The 16,174-nt window shown below is 56.0% G+C and overlaps 1 protein-coding gene across 19 annotated transcripts in view; it reads left to right on the top strand.

Moving 5' to 3' along the window:
* The window catches only part of FCHO1 (FCH and mu domain containing endocytic adaptor 1), a 41,801-nt gene extending 25,865 nt beyond the window's left edge, over positions 1 to 15,936 (top strand). For 14 of the 19 annotated variants that reach the window (XM_033199992.1, XM_033199990.1, XM_033199982.1 and 11 more), the window contains 18 exons: positions 1,420 to 1,464; positions 1,578 to 1,662; positions 2,240 to 2,264; positions 2,639 to 2,696; positions 3,165 to 3,343; positions 3,428 to 3,452; positions 3,816 to 3,867; positions 5,602 to 5,693; positions 6,074 to 6,349; positions 8,467 to 8,579; positions 8,688 to 8,775; positions 8,946 to 9,054; positions 10,223 to 10,378; positions 11,537 to 11,669; positions 12,156 to 12,355; positions 13,972 to 14,027; positions 15,056 to 15,220; positions 15,645 to 15,936. In XM_033199992.1, the coding sequence (XP_033055883.1) occupies positions 1,420 to 1,464; positions 1,578 to 1,662; positions 2,240 to 2,264; positions 2,639 to 2,696; positions 3,165 to 3,343; positions 3,428 to 3,452; positions 3,816 to 3,867; positions 5,602 to 5,693; positions 6,074 to 6,349; positions 8,467 to 8,579; positions 8,688 to 8,775; positions 8,946 to 9,054; positions 10,223 to 10,378; positions 11,537 to 11,669; positions 12,156 to 12,355; positions 13,972 to 14,027; positions 15,056 to 15,220; positions 15,645 to 15,673 (1,886 nt within the window). In that variant the 3' untranslated portion in view covers positions 15,674 to 15,936. The remainder of the gene's footprint in view (positions 1 to 1,419; positions 1,465 to 1,577; positions 1,663 to 2,239; positions 2,265 to 2,638; positions 2,697 to 3,164; positions 3,344 to 3,427; positions 3,453 to 3,815; positions 3,868 to 5,601; positions 5,694 to 6,073; positions 6,350 to 8,466; positions 8,580 to 8,687; positions 8,776 to 8,945; positions 9,055 to 10,222; positions 10,379 to 11,536; positions 11,670 to 12,155; positions 12,356 to 13,971; positions 14,028 to 15,055; positions 15,221 to 15,644) is intronic. The other 5 variants (XM_033199997.1, XM_033199994.1, XM_033199998.1 and 2 more) reach the window with 5 other exon arrangements.
* The last annotated feature ends 238 nt before the right edge of the window (positions 15,937 to 16,174 follow it).

Below are 16,174 nucleotides of genomic sequence, written 5' to 3'. Positions count from 1 at the left end.
ACGCCCAGCTAATTTTTTTGTGTGTATTTTTAATAGAGATGAGGGTTCACCATGTTGGCCAGGCTGGTCTTGAACTCTTGACCTCAGGTGATCTGCCTGCCTCAGCCTCCCAAAGTGCTGGAATTACAGGCGTGAGCCACTGCTCATGGCCAGGCCTTGGTTTCTTCATGGGAAAAATGGGCTGCTGACGAGTCCAGCTCTCCAGCTTGATCTTACGTGTAAATCTCTTTGAACCAGATCCCAGAGGAGCCTTGAGTGCCAGGCTCAGCTGTTCAGACTTCACCCCCAGGGCCTAAGGGAGCCATTGAGGGTTGTTGGGCAAAAGAACAATTTGCAAATACTCAGCTACAGGACTGGGGAGGAGTTAAGAGCAAAAGTTTTAGAGTCAGACCTGGGCTTGAGTCTTTTCTTCATCACCTGCTGTGTGACCTAGAACCTGTGCTTTGACTTCTCTGAGCCTCAGTTTCCTCATCTGTAAAGTGAGGATGTTAATAATGTAACGTTCAGTGATTTAATTCAGGTAAAGGGCAAAGGGTGTGCCAGGCACACAGTAGGCACTCACTAAATGCTGGTATACAGTTATGTCTTCAAGTCTTGTTAACCAGCAAAACCTGTTCTTTCTCCCTCCTGTCTCTCTGGCTCGGCCCTGGCTCAGGTCACCCCTCCCTGCGTGGGGCCCCACTCTTGCTCTTCACAGGCCCCAGATCTGTTGTGTCCTCCTCCTGCTCACACACCTTCCATGGCTCCCCATTGTTCTTGGGAGAGAGTTCCCACGCCTCATCCTGTCACTCAAAGCCCAGCCCACTGCACAGACGCATGGTCCATCCCCCAACCCAACCCAAGTTCCAGCCACAAATGCTGGAAGTATGTGGAAGTAGCTCATGTCACCCCCTACGGTGGCACTAACCAGCTGGAACCAGACCGGCCCTTGATCCATCCCACTCCTGATGATCTGGGGCTGGTTCTTGTCTGGGAACCTGATGGACCTTGAGTTCAGATCCAGGTGCCATTTTGTGGCCAAAAGTGTACTACCCTTTTGAAGCCCAGTCTCCCCACCCTCAGTTTAGTTTCTTCTCTCTCTCTCTCTCTCTCTTTTTAATTTTTTTGAGGCAGAGTTTACACTGTCACCCAGCCTGGAGTGCAGTGGTGCAATCTCGGCTCACTGCAACCTCTGCCTCCTAGGTTCAAGCGATTCTCCTGCCTCAGCCTCCTGAGTAGCTGGGATGACAGGCACCTGCCACCATATCTGGCTAATTTTTTTATAATTTTAGCAGAGACAGGGTTTCACCATGTTGGCCAGGCTCGTCTCAAACTCTTGACCTTAGGTGATCCACCCACCTCAGCCTCCCAAAGTGCTGAGAATACAGGCACGGGCCACCATGCCCAGCCCCTCCATTGAGTTTCTGTCTCCCGTCTCAGGACCTCTGGACTTCGAGGCGTACAGCGCGGCTGCCCTGCAGGAAGGCAAGTACGTCTGGGCCTGGACGCCCAGGCTGGACCGTGGGGGTGAGGGAGGCTGATCTGAATGTGAAAGAAGGCACCTCCCAGTTCTCAGCTGCACTGCAATCTGTCCTCAGCGATGAAACGTTTGCGGGGAGCCAAGACCTTTCGCCTTCCGGGATTAAGTCGGCGGGAGCGGGAGCCAGAGCCACCTGCAGCTGTGTGAGAAAGTACCCCTGCCTGGTCTGGCCCAGGCTAGCCCAGAATCCCTTCCCCTGCCCAGGCTATCCCAGAAGTCCCCTCCTGGGATAGCCCAGGAGTATCCATATTCCAGGCTGGACCAGGATTCCCTCCACCCAAGCTAGACCAGGAGTACCTCTGCCCCAGGCTAGCTCAATGTTACCGCTGCCCAAGCTAGTCCAGAATTCTTCCTTTTGCCAGGTTAGGCCAAGAACTGCCTGTCGCAGAGTAACCTAGCATTTCCCCTGTCCAAGCTGGCCCAGGATTGTTCTGTTTGCCAAGGCTAGCCCTAACTCTCCCTACCTTCACAAGGCAGCCCTTCAGATGAGTTCCAGGATTCCTTCCCTCCCAGGCTATTTGAGAACACTCTCTACTCAGCTAACTTCAGATTCAAGCCCCTCCCCAAGCAAGCCCCAGGGTCCCACCGCCTCCAGGGCTAGGTCAGGGCAGTATCACAGCCGGGGAGCTACCCCAGCTTCCATGTCCAGTGTTGGGGGCTGACAGGGGGCACCAGGTGGGCTGCAGAAGCTGATACCAACATCTCTTCCTCCATCCCCAGAGATTTCCTGGAGCCAGATTCAGGGGTGAGTGACGTGGGAGGGGTCAGGCTGAGCTACAAGTGGAAGGAGTTTGATCCCACTCTTGGCTCCTAGAGACCGGATCCCTACTGGAAACTAAAGAGCCGAGATTGAGGGGCGGGCTGGAGCCTGGGGGCTGAGTTCATATCCCACCTCAGCTGCAAAGTCCCGTGGACTACGTGGGTGTGAATAATGTCCCTGCCGAAGCTCAGTTTGTCCCAGGAACCCGCCCACACACCCAGGGAAGACAGTCGTTGCCATCAGGGTTGTTTTGAGGTCTGAGTCAAGGCCTGGGGGTGGGGCAGGGGGTGGTTGGCAGGGTGAGATGGAAAGTTCAATAGTGGGGAGCCTGACTCACTGCTGTCCCCCGACTCCCCTAGACGTGTCCAGAGGTGGATGAAGAAGGTTTCACTGTCCGGCCTGATGTGACCCAGAACAATATCCTTCTGGCACCCCCCAGGAGCAGTTGTTGGCACAGCAAGGTCAAAACTGTCCACAATAACCAGTCCACCTTCAGCAATCCTCTCTGGGTACACCCTGGAGAGGGTCTCCCTTGTGGACGAAGCCAACCTAAATGTAAACACCCACTCTCTGGGGTCAGCACTGGGCAAGAGGGAGAGAGAAAAGGAAAGCCAGCAAGGCTTCCTGGAGGAGGAGGCACCAGTGTTGGGGTTTTGCAGCTGAATAGGAGTTTGCCAGTTAGGTCTGCGCATGCTTGTGCAAAGGCTTGGCTGGGGGGTGGGAGTGCTGGTGGGACATGGTGTCAGGACTGAAGGTTGCACATGACGAGCGATGGGATTGGGCAGGACCTTGAAGGGTTTGAGCAGGGAGGGACAAGGTTGGATTGGAGAGCTGACTGGGGAGAAGCTTGTGTTGGGATTGGCTTGGACCTTGACTGCAGCCCACGCACGGCCGAGCCCTCCCGTTTCTCGTCCAGCGACTCCGACTTTGATGATGAAGAGCCCCGCAAGTTCTACGTGCACATCAAGCCCGCCCCGGCCCGGGCTCCAGCCTGCAGCCCTGAGGCAGCAGCGGCACAGCTCAGGGCCACTGCGGGCAGTCTCATCCTTCCTCCTGGCCCAGGGGTGAGGCATGGGAGGGGTGCCCTGGGTGGTGCTGGCAAGGCTGGCTGGATGTGCTCATGTTGATGCCGCCCACTTTGTCCACAGGGCACCATGAAACGCCATTCTTCACGTGAGTAGCCTTTGGTCTTCAGAGTAGGGAGGATCCTAAGGAGGGGAGGCTATGAGTGTGGGCTTGAATCATAGCTCTGTTTTGTAACTTGGGGCAGGCTGCTTAACCACGCTGACCTTCAGTCTCCTTTTCTGTAAAATGAGGTCATTATGAAATTAAGTGAGAGCTGAAAGGGGTAGCTGGGGCCAGGAGGAGCCAGCATCTGGAGACGGGCTCGCTCAGGCTTGAATCTGTGTCTGCCTGATTTGCTGATCACCTTGGGCAACTGGCTGGACACCCCCAAACCTCGGTCCCTTGGTCCGTGAAGTGGGGAGCATTGCGGGCAGGGTGACAAGAAAGCTCAAGGAGGTACATTTCTTGTAGGGGACGCTGCTGGGAAACCCCAGAGACCTCGGTCTGCCCCCAGAACTGGCAGGTGGGTTCCACACGAGTGGGCAGGTGGGGGCTGTCCCCACCTCTGCCTCCCCATGTCTCCGCCTGGTGATCTCTTGTCTCGGCTGGGAGTTGATGTCATGCTGGGGTTTTTTTTGTTTTTTGTTTTGAGGCAGAGTCTCACTCTGTCGCCCAGACTGGAGTGCAGTGGTACGATCCCGGCTCACAGCAGCCTCCACCTCCTGGGTTCAAGCAATTTTCATGCCTCAGCCTCCCAAGTAGCTGGGATTACAGGCACCTACCACCACGCCCAGCTAACTTTTGTATTTTTAGTAGAGACAGGGTTTCACCATGTTGGCCTGGCTGGTCTCGAACTCCTGACCTCAAGTGATCTGCCTGCCTCGGCCTCCCAAAGTGCTGGGATTACAGGCATGAGCCATTGCGCCTGGCCCATGTTGGCTTTTGAGGGACCATTTAGTCATTCATTTGATGAACATTTATTGAGTGCCTGCTATGTACCTGTGCTGTTCTAGGGCCTGGGTTCTGAGACAGGTCTCCCTTCTCAGAATCACATGCTAGTGACTCAGATTTTAAGAATAGCAAATAAGAGGCCGGGTGCGGTGGCTCACGCCTGTAATCCCAGCACTTTGGGAGGCCGAGGAGGGCGGATCACAAGGTCAGGAGATCGAGACCACGGTGAAACCCCGTCTCTACTAAAAATACAAAAAATTAGCCAGGCGCGGTGGCGGGCGCCTGTAGTCCCAGCTACTCAGGAGGCTGAGGCAGGAGAATGGCGTAAACCCGGGAGGCGGAGCTTACAGTGAGCTAAGATCCGGCCACTGCACTCCAGCCTGGGCGATAGATCCAGACTCTGTCTCAAAAAAAAAAAAAAAAAGAATAGTAAATAAGGCCAGCCGTGGCTCACACCTGTAATCCCAGCACTTTGGGAGGCCAAGGCAGGCGGATCACCTGAAGTTGAAAGTTCGAGACCAGCCTGACCAACATAGAGAAACCCCATCTCTACTAAAAATACAGCATTAGCTGGGCATGGTGGTGCATGCCTATAATCCCAGCTATTAGGGAGGCTGAGGCAGGAGAATCGCTTGAACCTGGGAGGCGGAGTGTGCAATGAGCTGCTGTTGCGCCATTGCACTCCAGCCTGGGTAACAGGAGGAAACTCCGTCTCAAGAGAAAAAAAAAAAGCAAACAAGTTAGAGCATATTCAATATTTCTAAGTGCTACGAAGAAAGCCGATGACGCAAAGACAGAAGGAGGTGACTTCCCTTGAGGTGGGGATGGGAACCTCCTCGAGAGGGTGACTTGGAGCTAAGCCCCAAAGAGGAGCCAGGAGGTGGCTATGAAGAGAGCTGGGGAAATGGAACTCCAGACTGGGAACAGGCTGAGCACAGTGGCTCACACCTGTAATCCCAGCACTTTGGGAGACCAAAGCGGGCAGATCAGTTGAGGTCAGGAGTTTGGGATCAGCCTGGCCAGCATGGTGAAACCCTGTCTCTGCTAAAAATACAAAAATTAGCCGGGCATGGTGGCAGGTGCCTGTAATCCCAGCTACTCTGGTGGCTGAGGCAGGAGAATTGCTTGAACCAGGAAGCGGAGGTTGCAGCAAGCTGAGATTGTGCCGCACTGCAGCCTGGCCGACAGCGAGACTCCGTCTAAAAAAAAAAAAAAAAAGACCGGGAACAGCATGTGCAAAGGCCCCGGGGTGGGATGAGGCTTGGGAAAAATAGAAGCAGTTTCCTCTTGGCTTCACCCTCTCTAGCTGTGCAGAGAGATTGCAGTCAGAGGAGCAGGTGTCCAAGAACCTTTTTGGGCCGCCCCTGGAGTCAGCCTTTGACCACGAAGATTTTACAGGTGATGGGGATAAAGGATTGGAGGTCATGGGTGTGGCCGGAGGGAGGATGGGTGGGGCCATTGCAAAGTTAGGCCAATCGAGTACCTTGGAGGCCAGGCTGGAGGGAGGACTAGTCCGTGTCAGGGTGGGCGGGGCCAGAGTACAGGTGGGAGGGGCCATAGATAGGACGGGGCCTTGGCCAGTGGGCGGTGACTGGGTGGATGGGCCGGACATTTGTGGAGAGGGAAGTCACCAGAAGGCATAGCCTTGGGGGCGTGCGCAAGGACTTTGAATGGGGCACCCCCTGACCTTCCCTCGACGTGGCCGTGGCCTGCAGGAGGATGGGCAGGGACTCCGAGTGGGCGAGGGTCGGAGCTGACCGCCCACTTCCCTCCCCAAGGCTCTAGCAGCCTGGGCTTCACCTCCAGCCCCTCCCCTTTCTCCTCCTCGTCGCCCGAAAACGTGGAGGATTCCGGCCTGGACTCTCCGTCACACGCGGCACCTGGCCCCTCCCCAGATTCCTGGGTCCCCCGCCCAGGCACCCCGCAGAGCCCGCCCAGCTGTAGGGCGCCACCCCCAGAGGCCAGGGGTATCCGAGCACCGCCTCTGACAGACTCGCCGCAGCCCCTCGCCCCGTCTCCAGGCCCCTGGGGGCTGGAGACCTTGGCAGGAGGAGGTGAGTCCAGCGGGTCTGGGCCTGAGAGTTGCTGGAACCCTGGGAGGGGGATTGAGCGCCTGCTGTGGGCAGGGCCTGATTAGGCTGCTGGAGACACCGCTAGGACCAGGCAGGTAGAACCTCCCACCGTTGCAGGGACAACAATGAGATAGACATTTAGCAAGGCAGGCGGTAGCGGGTGCCAGGTGGGGGCCTTCCCTGAGGAAGGGACATCTGAGCTGAGATTTGAGGGAAGTGAGGACAGAACCACGTGGATATGAGGGGAAAGATGTGCTGGGCAGAGGGCACAGCCCCTGCAATGGCCGAGGGGCAGGAGCACACTAGGCCTGTCTGAAGAACAGCAAGGAGGCCTGCCTGCTGGAACAGGGTGATGAGGGGAGGAGGAGGAAGAGAAGGGGGCTGTGGGCAGGGCCTGATGGGCACAGGGAGGGCTTGTAAGTGTTACCCTGAGTAACGCTGAGGGCCATGAGCAGGGGAGGGGCGGATGGACGTTGAGGCTGGGCCTTTAGGTGTCAGGTGCACAGTGGACCCTGAGTTTGGGAAAGGTCAGGTCAGAGCACCCTCTCGACAGAGCACCCCCTCCTTGAAGATGTCATCAAAACAGGAGGAGCAGCTGGCCAGAGAGAGTAGAGGAGAGGACAGAGCCGGGGACCCCGGAGGGGTTGGAGACAGGAGGACAGCAGGTTGGGGGAGAGCGGTGGGGTGGGCTCCTAGGAGCTACCTGAGGAGAATGGGAAGCCCCTGAGTCAGAGGGACTGTGGGCTGTGACCACCTCAAGGTCCCCAGCAGTGCCAACAAGGGCGCTAGGCGCCCTCCATAGGAAAGGGCCTGGTTGGAGCCTGTTCAAGGGAGAGCCGAGTGGGTGGAGACCACAGAGAGGGGGCAGAAGTTTTTTTTTTTTTTTTGAGAGGGAGTTTTGCTCTTGTTGCCTAGGCTGGAGTGCAGTGGTGCGATCTTGGCTCACTGCAACCTCTGCCTCCCAAGTTCAAGCCATTCTCTGCCTCAGCCTCCCAAGTAGCTGGGACTACAGGTGCACACCGCCACACCTGGCTAATTTTTTTTTTTTTTTGAGACAGAGTCTTGCTCTGTCACCCAGGCTGGAGTGCAGTGGCACCATCTCGGCTCACTGCAAGCTCTACCTCCCAGGTTCATGCCATTCTCCTGCCTCAGCCTCCCGAGTAGCTGGGACTACAGGCGCCCACCACCATGCCCGGCTAATTTTTTTTATTTTTAGTAGAGATAGGGTTTCACCATGTTAGCCAGACTGGTCTTGAACTCCTGACCTCAGGTGATCTGCCTGCCTCGGCCTCCCAAAGTGTTGGGATTACAGGTGTGAGCCACCAAATCCAGCCTGAGCAGAGGCTCTTATCCATCCTGGCAAATTCTGCCCCCCAGGGGACATTGTCAGTGTCTAGAGACATTTTTGATTGTCACTACCAGGCAGGAGTGGTGCTTCTGGCATTCAGTGGGTGGAGGCCTCGGTTGCTGCTCAGCACCCTACAGTGCACAGGGCAGCCACCATCTACAAGAATGGTCCAGCCCCCAAATGTCTGCAGTGCTGAGGCTGAGAAAGTCAGGTAGAGGGGGGAGCGCAGCCTGGGGTGCAGGTGAGGGGGGAGGTAGGTGGGAGGGGAGGTAGGTGAGCAAGTGAGCACGTTCATAAGATGGAACACAACCAGAACCCTGAAGAAGCAGGAGAGGGAGGGGAGCTTGGCTGTTAAAGGCATGAAACTCAGACATAGGCCACAGTAGGTGGCTGCAGTCAGGTTCCCGGAGAGGGTAGAGGTCACAGAAAGGCTGAATGTTGGCTAAAAACCCTCGCTGAATCCTCCCTACAGTATGCCTGCGTCTTACGCCTTCAGTGCTTGCTTGCATATCCCCAGTAATGGGAAGCTCACCTCTTATTGGGCCACCATTCTGGCGTCTGGGAGGGTCAGGGGTGTGCACGATATCCGCAGTCCTGTCTGGCACCTTTTCTGCAACCCCAGGACTTCAGACCCACTGGGGGTCTCCATGGAAAAGCCCACCTCCTATATTTTGACTGAGTTTGTGCCCCTGGGGAGGCCCCAGAGGCCCTGGGCAGCATCTCAGCAGTGCCTCTTTGTACTTGCTCCCAGACCTGATGCCTGCACCTGCTGACCCCACAGCCAGGGAGGGCCTGGCAGCCCCACCCAGGAGACTTCGCTCTAGGAAGGTGTCCTGCCCTCTCACACGTAGCAACGGGGACCTGGTAGGTGAGGGGGTGTGGCAGAAGCTGGGCTGGGGGTCGCCTCCTGGGTCAGCTTTTAGGCACTGGTCCTGGGGCACTGATAGCCCAGATTGTCTCTTTCCCTTCCAGTCTCGTTCCCTGAGCCCCTCCCCACTGGGCTCTTTAGCCCCCGGCACTGCCTTGGACCGGCCCAGCTTCTCATCCCAGACAGGACATGGTACGTGAGAGCGGTCCTGGGCCCAGCTTTGGGCATCAGTGTCACCTTCTCTGGTCTGGGTGGGTGGCTTCTCTGTTGGCAGAGGTGTGGTTGGGCGGGGGGTCTCGAGCCTGGAGCCTGTGTTCATGCTGTCTATCCATTGTTCCCCATTCCCTCCCCACCACCCCCAGGAGTCTCCCGGGGTCCGAGCCCTGTGGTCCTGGGCTCCCAGGATGCTCTGCCCGTAGCCACAGCCTTCACGGAGTACGTCCATGCCTACTTCCGTGGCCACAGCCCCAGGTACCCGGTGATGGGCAGACAGGGCCCGTGGGGGGTCTGTGTTGGGGAGGGTCCAGCAGGGACAGCTTTCAGATGTGCTTCATGGTCTATCTTATGGTGAAAGGGCCTTGAACACTGAGCCAAGTGACCAGGCCCCTGTCCTGAGGGCAGTGGAGCCATAGGAGGGCCTTTTTTTTCTTTTTTTTAACTGAGATGGAGTTTCACTCTTGTTGCCCAGGCTGGAGTGCAGTGGTTCAATCTCAGCTCACTGCAACCTCCGCCTCCTGGGTTCAAGCCATTCTCCTGCCTCAGCCTCCCGAGTAGCTGGAACTACAGGTGCAGGCCACTGCACCTGACTAAATTATTGTATTTTTTGTTTGTTTGTTTGTTTTGAGACAGGGTCTCACTCTGTTGCCCAGGCTGGAGTGTAGTGGTGTGATCTTGGCTCACTGCAAACTCTTCCTCCTGGGTTCAAGAGATTCTCCTGCCTCAGTCTCCCAAGTAATTATGGGATTATAGGCGTATACCACCACACCCGGCTGATTTTGTGTTTTTAGTAGAGACAAGGTTTCACCATGTTGGCCAGGCTGGTCTCGAACTCTTGGCCTCAAGTGATCCACCTGCCTCGGCCTCCCAAGGTGCTGGGATTATAGACATGAGCCACCGTGCCCGGCCATAGGAGAGCATTTGAGCAGGGCTAGGCATTGCTGTAGACTCCAAGGCTGCCGTGGGCATTGAGATGAAGGGAGTAACACTAGAAGTTAGGCCCCGTAAGGGGGTAAGGGGATGGTTTAAGGACGAGTGGAGGGCAGGGATATATATTGGGGTGGCCTTCGGCAGAAAAGATATGAAAGTCAAACCATGAAGAAGAGGAGAGTGTCAGATCAAAAACCCAAGCAAAGGACAGCTAAAAAAACTGAACATTTTAATTTGAGCTCCCTGGTGGCCTAGGAGAAAAGAGAACTAGGGAAGGAGATGTTCCTGCCTCCTTCAGCCCAGGGTGGATTCTTCCTGTCCAGGCAGGAATGAAAGAGGAGGAGGTTGGGGGAAAGGATACGGGGGATCATCAGGGCCATCCTAGATCTGAGGAGTCTGGGGAGCCACAGGCACCAGTGGAACCAGGAGAAGGGGGAGGATGAGACTCCAGGCAGAGCCCTAAGCCAACACCCAGTCCCCTCATCCTCCCCAGCTGCCTGGCTCGAGTAACTGGGGAGCTGACCATGACCTTCCCTGCTGGCATCGTGCGTGTGTTCAGCGGGACCCCACCCCCACCTGTCCTCAGCTTCCGGCTTGTACACACAGCCCCTATTGAGCACTTCCAGCCCAACGCCGATCTGCTCTTCAGGTACTATGGATGGGCAGTGGGAGAGGGCCTCCGAGGATGCTGGGGGTCAGGGGCTTCCGGGCTCTGAATTCCCTCTCTGCTTCCTGGGAATTTCTTTTTTTTTTTTTTTGTAGAGACGCAGTCTTGCTCTGTCACCCAGGCTGGAGTGCAATGGCATGATCTCGGCTCACTGCAACTCCGCCTCCCGGGTTCAAGCAATTCTCCTGCCTCAGCTTCCCGAGTAGCTGGGATTACAGGCACATGCCACTACACTCAGCTAATTTCTTTTGTATTTTAGTAAAGACAGGGTTTCACCTTGTTGCCCAGGCTGGTCTCGAACTCCTGAGCTCAGGCAATCCATCTGCCTTGGCCTCCCAAAGTGCTAGGATTACAGGCATGAGCCACTACACCCGGCCTGATTTTTTTTTTTTTTTTTTTTTATTGTTTTGAGATGGAGTTTTGCTATCGTTGCCCAGGCTGGGGTGCAGTGGCGCGATCTCGGCTCACTGCAACCTCTGCCTCCTGGGTTCAAGTGATTCTCCTGCCTCAGCCTCCTGAGTAGCTGGGATTACAGGCATGTACCATGCCTGGCCGATTTTTGTATTTTTAGTAGAAATGAGGTTTCACCACGATGGTCAGGCTGGTCTTAAACTCCTGACCTCGGATGATCCACCCGTCTCAGCCTCCCAAAGTGCTGGGATTACAAGCATGAGCCACCGCACCCAGCCGCCTCCTGGGATTTGCTGTGTGGCCTGGGGCAAGTAACTTGCCCTCTCTGACCCTTGTTTTCCATCCCTCCTTTACTGCCACCACCACTACCATCTAGGTAGGGCTTTGCTGGGCCCAGGGTGGACCAGGAAATTACATCTTTTTTGTTTTGTTTTTTGAGACGGAGTCTCGCTCTGTCACCCAGGCTGGAGTGCAGTGGCCGGATCTCAGCTCACTGCAAGCTCTGCCTCCCGGGTTCACGCCATTCTCCTGCCTCAGCCTCCTGAGTAGCTGGGACTACAAGTGCCCGCCACCTCGCCTGGCTAGTTTTTGTATTTTTTAGTAGAGACAGGGTTTCACCGTGTTAGCCAGGATGAGGAAATTACATCTTTAGGAAGGGGTAGATTGAATGCTGGGAGCCCTGGGAGGGCATGTCCCAAGGATTGTGGTGATCAGTCCGGGTTTCTGCAGTGACCCCTCCCAGAGTGACCCTGAGACCAAAGACTTCTGGCTCAACATGGCAGCTCTGACCGAGGCTCTGCAGCGCCAGGCAGAGCAGAACCCCACCGCCTCCTACTACAACGTGGTGCTGCTGCGATACCAGGTGTGCCACCCGCATGGGTCCGGGAGGAGGTGGTGGAGTGGGGGACACGGTGAGCTGGCAGCAGACCTGGAGGCGCTTGCATGTTGGCCGGGCTGGTCTCAAACTCCTGACCTCAAGAGATCCAACCCGTGAGAGCCGATGAGCTGGAGGGAGTAGGCAGGGTGGGTGGGGAATGGATGGTGGAGGAGTAGGCAGTGTGGGAGAGCATGCATCCCCTGTTGCAGATAGCATCTTTATATGAACTAGAAGCCCAGCCCTGGAATCTTTTCACTTGAACTTCCCTGGGAGACTTTGTTAGAATGAGGCGCTCTCCTGCCCCCTGCTGGAAACCTGGTGTAATACAGCCTCTCATCCATCAAATCTCCCTGTGATTGGGCCCCCTTGGGGCAGTGTGTGCCTGGCGGGGTCAAGTGGTTGAATAGCACATGCTATGGCAAGACGGGATGGCCCAAGCTGTGTCCTCTCTCCCATTCTCATTCTTCCTAGTTCTCCCGCCCGGGTCCCCAGTCTGTGCCTCTGCAGCTCAGTGCCCATTGGCAGTGTGGGGCCACCCTCACCCAGGTCTCAGTGGAGTACGGCTACCGGCCCGGTGCCACAGCTGTGCCCACGCCACTCACGAACGTCCAGATCCTGCTGCCTGTGGGGGAACCTGTGACCAACGTCCGCCTGCAGCCGGCCGCCACCTGGTGAGGGCGTGCGGGAGGCCAAGGAAAACTTAGCAGTTTCCCCCATAACCCCAGACCTTCTCCTTGATGCAACGATTAAAGGGTGCACCCTAGGCCTGACCGTTAACTGTGAGCCCACCTTTCTTAGCACTAAGGGTGATATTGTGAGGGCCAGGTGCCATGGCTCATGCCTGTAATTGTGTGCTTTGGGAGGCTGAGGTGGGAGGATCACTTAAGGCCAGGAGTTTGAGACCAGCCTGGGCAATATAGTGAGACCTCATCTCTACAAAAAAAATGTTGTTTATTTATTTATTTATTTTGAGATGAAGTCTCACTCTGTCGTGTAGGTTTGAGTGCAATGGCACGATCTCAGCTCACTGCAACCTCCGCCTCCCGGATTCAAGCGATTTTTCTCTGCCTCAGCCTCCCGAGTAGCTGGGATTACGAGGGCCTGCTACATGCCCAGCTGATTTTTGTATTTTTTTAGTAGACGTGGGGTTTCACCATGTTGGCCAGGCTTGTCTTGAACTCCTGACCTCAGGTGATCCACCTGCCTTGGCCTCCCAAAGTACTGGGATTATAGGCATGAGCCACTGTGCCCAGCCTTGCAAAAAAAATATTTTAAGAAGTAGTCATTCATGGTATTGTGCTCTTGTAGTCCCAGCTACTCGGGAGGCCGAGACAGAAGGATCACTTGAACCCAGGAGTTGAGGCTTCAGGGAGTTACCCTGGGTGACAACTGTCTCTTAAAAAACAAAAATTGTCCCACCTGTAATCCCAGCACTTGGGCAGGCTGAGGCAGGCGGATCACGAGGTCAGGAGATTGAGACCATCCTGGCTAACATGGTGAAACCCTGTCTCCACTAAACAAAATAGAAAAAATTAGCCAGGCATGGTGGTGAGTGCCTGTAGTCCCAGCTACTTGGGAGGCTGAGGCAAGAGAATGGTGTGAACCCAGGAGGTGGAGCTTCCAGTGAGCCGAGATCGTGCCACTGCACTCTAGCCTGGGCGACAGAGCGAGACCCCGTCTCAAAAAAAAAAAAAAAAAAAATAGAAAAAACAAAAGTTAAAAAAAAAAAAAAAGTCTGCTGTGAAGAAGCCAGACTTACAGGACAGAATGCATAATCTAAAAGTGCTGCAAGGAAGCTGAGCATGGTGGCTTATGCCGGTAATCCCAGCACTTTGGAAGACCCAGGCAGGTGGATCACCTGAGATCAGGAGTTCGAGACCAGCCTGGCCAATATGGTGAAACCCTGTCTCTACTAAAAATACAAAAAGTAGCCAGGCATGGTGGCGGGCATCTGTAATCCCAGCTACTCAGGAGGTTGAGGGAGGAGAATCGCTTGAACCCAGGAGGCATAGGCTGCAGTGAGCAGAGATCACGCCAATGCACATCAGCCAGGACGACAGAGCGAGGCAGCATCTCAAAACACATACACACACACATAAAAGTGCTGCAAGGCTGTGTGGCTCCGCGGCTGTTCCATATCTCACCCCCATTTCACAGATGGGGAAATTGAGGTGAAGTGGGGGAGAAAGTTTGCTGGGGTCACACAGCCAGGAGGCTGCTGAGGCGGGACCCTGGGCTCTCAGCATCCTCTGTGGGGTAGCCCTGATCAAGATTCTCTCACGGCCAGGAACCTGGAGGAGAAGCGGCTCACGTGGAGGCTTCCAGATGTGTCTGAGGCAGGGGGTGAGCTGTGGTTGTGCATGAGGGCTGGGTGGGAGGGACTGGGGTCAGGTGGGAGGCACTTACTTATGTTGGGGAAGAATTGGGGGCATACTGAGGGCGGGCAAGTATGGGCATTGAGGAAGGCTTTAAAAAGCTGGAGGAGGGCCTGGCTGGGTGGCATAGTCTGTAATCCCAGTGGTTTGGGAGGCCTAGGCTGCAGGATCACATGAGTCCAGCAGTTGGAGGCTGCAGTGACCCATGATCGCACCATTGCACTCTAGCCTGGGCAATAGAGCCAGACCCTGTCTCTAAAAAACAAACAAAAAAGGCCAGGTGCGGTGGCTCATGCCTGTAATCCCAGCACTTTGGGAGGCCAAGGCGGGTGGATCACTTGAGGTCAGGAGTTCTAGACCAGCCTGGCCAGCATGGTGAAACCCTGTCTCTACTAAAAATATAAAAATTAGCCAGGCGTGGTGGCATGCACCTGTGATCCCAGCTACTCAGGAGGCTGAGGCAGGAGAATCGCTTGAACCCAGTAGGCGGAGGTTTTAGTGAACTGAGATCATGCCACCGCACTCTGGCCAGGGTGACAGAGTGAGACTGTCTCAAAAAAAAACTGGAAGAGGGCCGAGCACAGTGGCATAGGTCTGTAATCCCAGTGCTTTGGGAGGCCTAGGTGGGAGGATCACTTGAGCCCAGGAGTTGGAGGCTGCAGTGACCTATGATTGCACCACTACACTCCAGCCTGGGCAACAGAGCCAGACCCTGTCTCTAAAAAAAAAAAAAAAAGAAAAAAACTGGAGGAGAGGGTGTCCCAGTGCCAAGTGGCCAGACACAGCAGGTGCAAAGGCCCTGAGGCAGGACTCCCTTGCCAGCCACACAAAGCCCAGTGATGCCAGGAGAGACAGATGCAGGGGATTGAAGGGAGGTCTGATGGGGCACATGAAGACCACAGAACAAAGGGCTTCAGGTGTGGGCCAAAGAGGAGCCTGTTTCACAGCTGGGACGGGGGCTGGTGCCAGGGCGCAGCTGACTGCAGGTCTCCCCAGGCTCTGGCCGCCTCTCTGCCAGCTGGGAGCCGCTCTCAGGGCCCAGCACACCCAGCCCCGTGGCCGCACAGTTCACCAGCGAGGGGGCCACTCTGTCGGGCGTGGACTTGGAACTGGTGGGCAGCGGTTACCGCATGTCACTGGTGAAGAGGAGGTTTGCCACAGGTACTCCCCAGCCCTGCTGCTGGGTGACCTCAGGAGCCGGGACCTTGCTAGGGGCAAGCCCTGGGATGTGGGGAGGGATTGGGGCGTGGGGATCCTTGGGAAGGATAGGTGGGTGTTGGGGCCAGGAGACCCCAGATGGGGGGCACAGGTGGGCAAGGATTCAGGGCCCCATGTGTCTGGGGCTGGCCCCTGGAGGACATCCTTGAAAGGACCCAAACCAGGGAGCCCGAAGTCCCCCCTGCCATCCCCTCCTCCAGCCCCACCCTGTTCTCCTGCCCCCAACAAGGGGCTCCTGGGGCCCAGTGGCAGCAAGGACTATGAGATAGAGGGGTGTTTTGAAGAGGACAAGGATGATTGAAGCATCCCAGAGTCAGAGCCGGGGAACCCCTCCCGTACCCCTTCTCCCCACCCCTCCCCCTCACAGCTGCGCCCCCACAGGGATGTACCTGGTGAGCTGCTGAACCCGTAAATGCTGCCGCCCCAGCTCTACACTGCGCCCTGGTGCTGGCTGACCGCTCCCTACCCTCCTGCCGGACCCTGGGGCCTCCCACCCCAGCCTCCCTGAGGCCCAGACTCCACGGAGAGGAGCCCCATGCCCAGCCTGGCTGAGCCCAAGATTCGCTCCTCCCCCTCATGCCAACCCCACACAGGTCCTGGCCTTTTAATGTTCTTTGAATAAACACTTTATTTTCTAATAAAATAAAAAAGGAAACCTTTTCCTGCTCCAGGAAGTATCCTTTGCATTGCCAGAGAGGGGAGGAAGAGAAGGCGGATGAATGTGAGAGACCTAATGCACCTCCCTCCCTGCACTGCGCTCAACCTGTACAGGGCCTTTCTGGGAGAGAAAGAACCAGACATCCCAGCCCCACGGGCTCAGAGGTGGGCTAGAGGGAGGGAGAAGGACTAGAGAAGCCCAGAAAGGGATGCCAGGAGTCTTCTCAAGCAGTCAGGAAA

Source organism: Trachypithecus francoisi, unplaced genomic scaffold (genome assembly GCF_009764315.1).
Source record: "Trachypithecus francoisi isolate TF-2019V2 unplaced genomic scaffold, Tfra_2.0 Lachesis_group5, whole genome shotgun sequence".
NCBI classification, from domain to species: domain Eukaryota; kingdom Metazoa; phylum Chordata; class Mammalia; order Primates; family Cercopithecidae; genus Trachypithecus; species Trachypithecus francoisi.
This window is presented reverse-complemented; position numbering and strand designations above follow the sequence as displayed.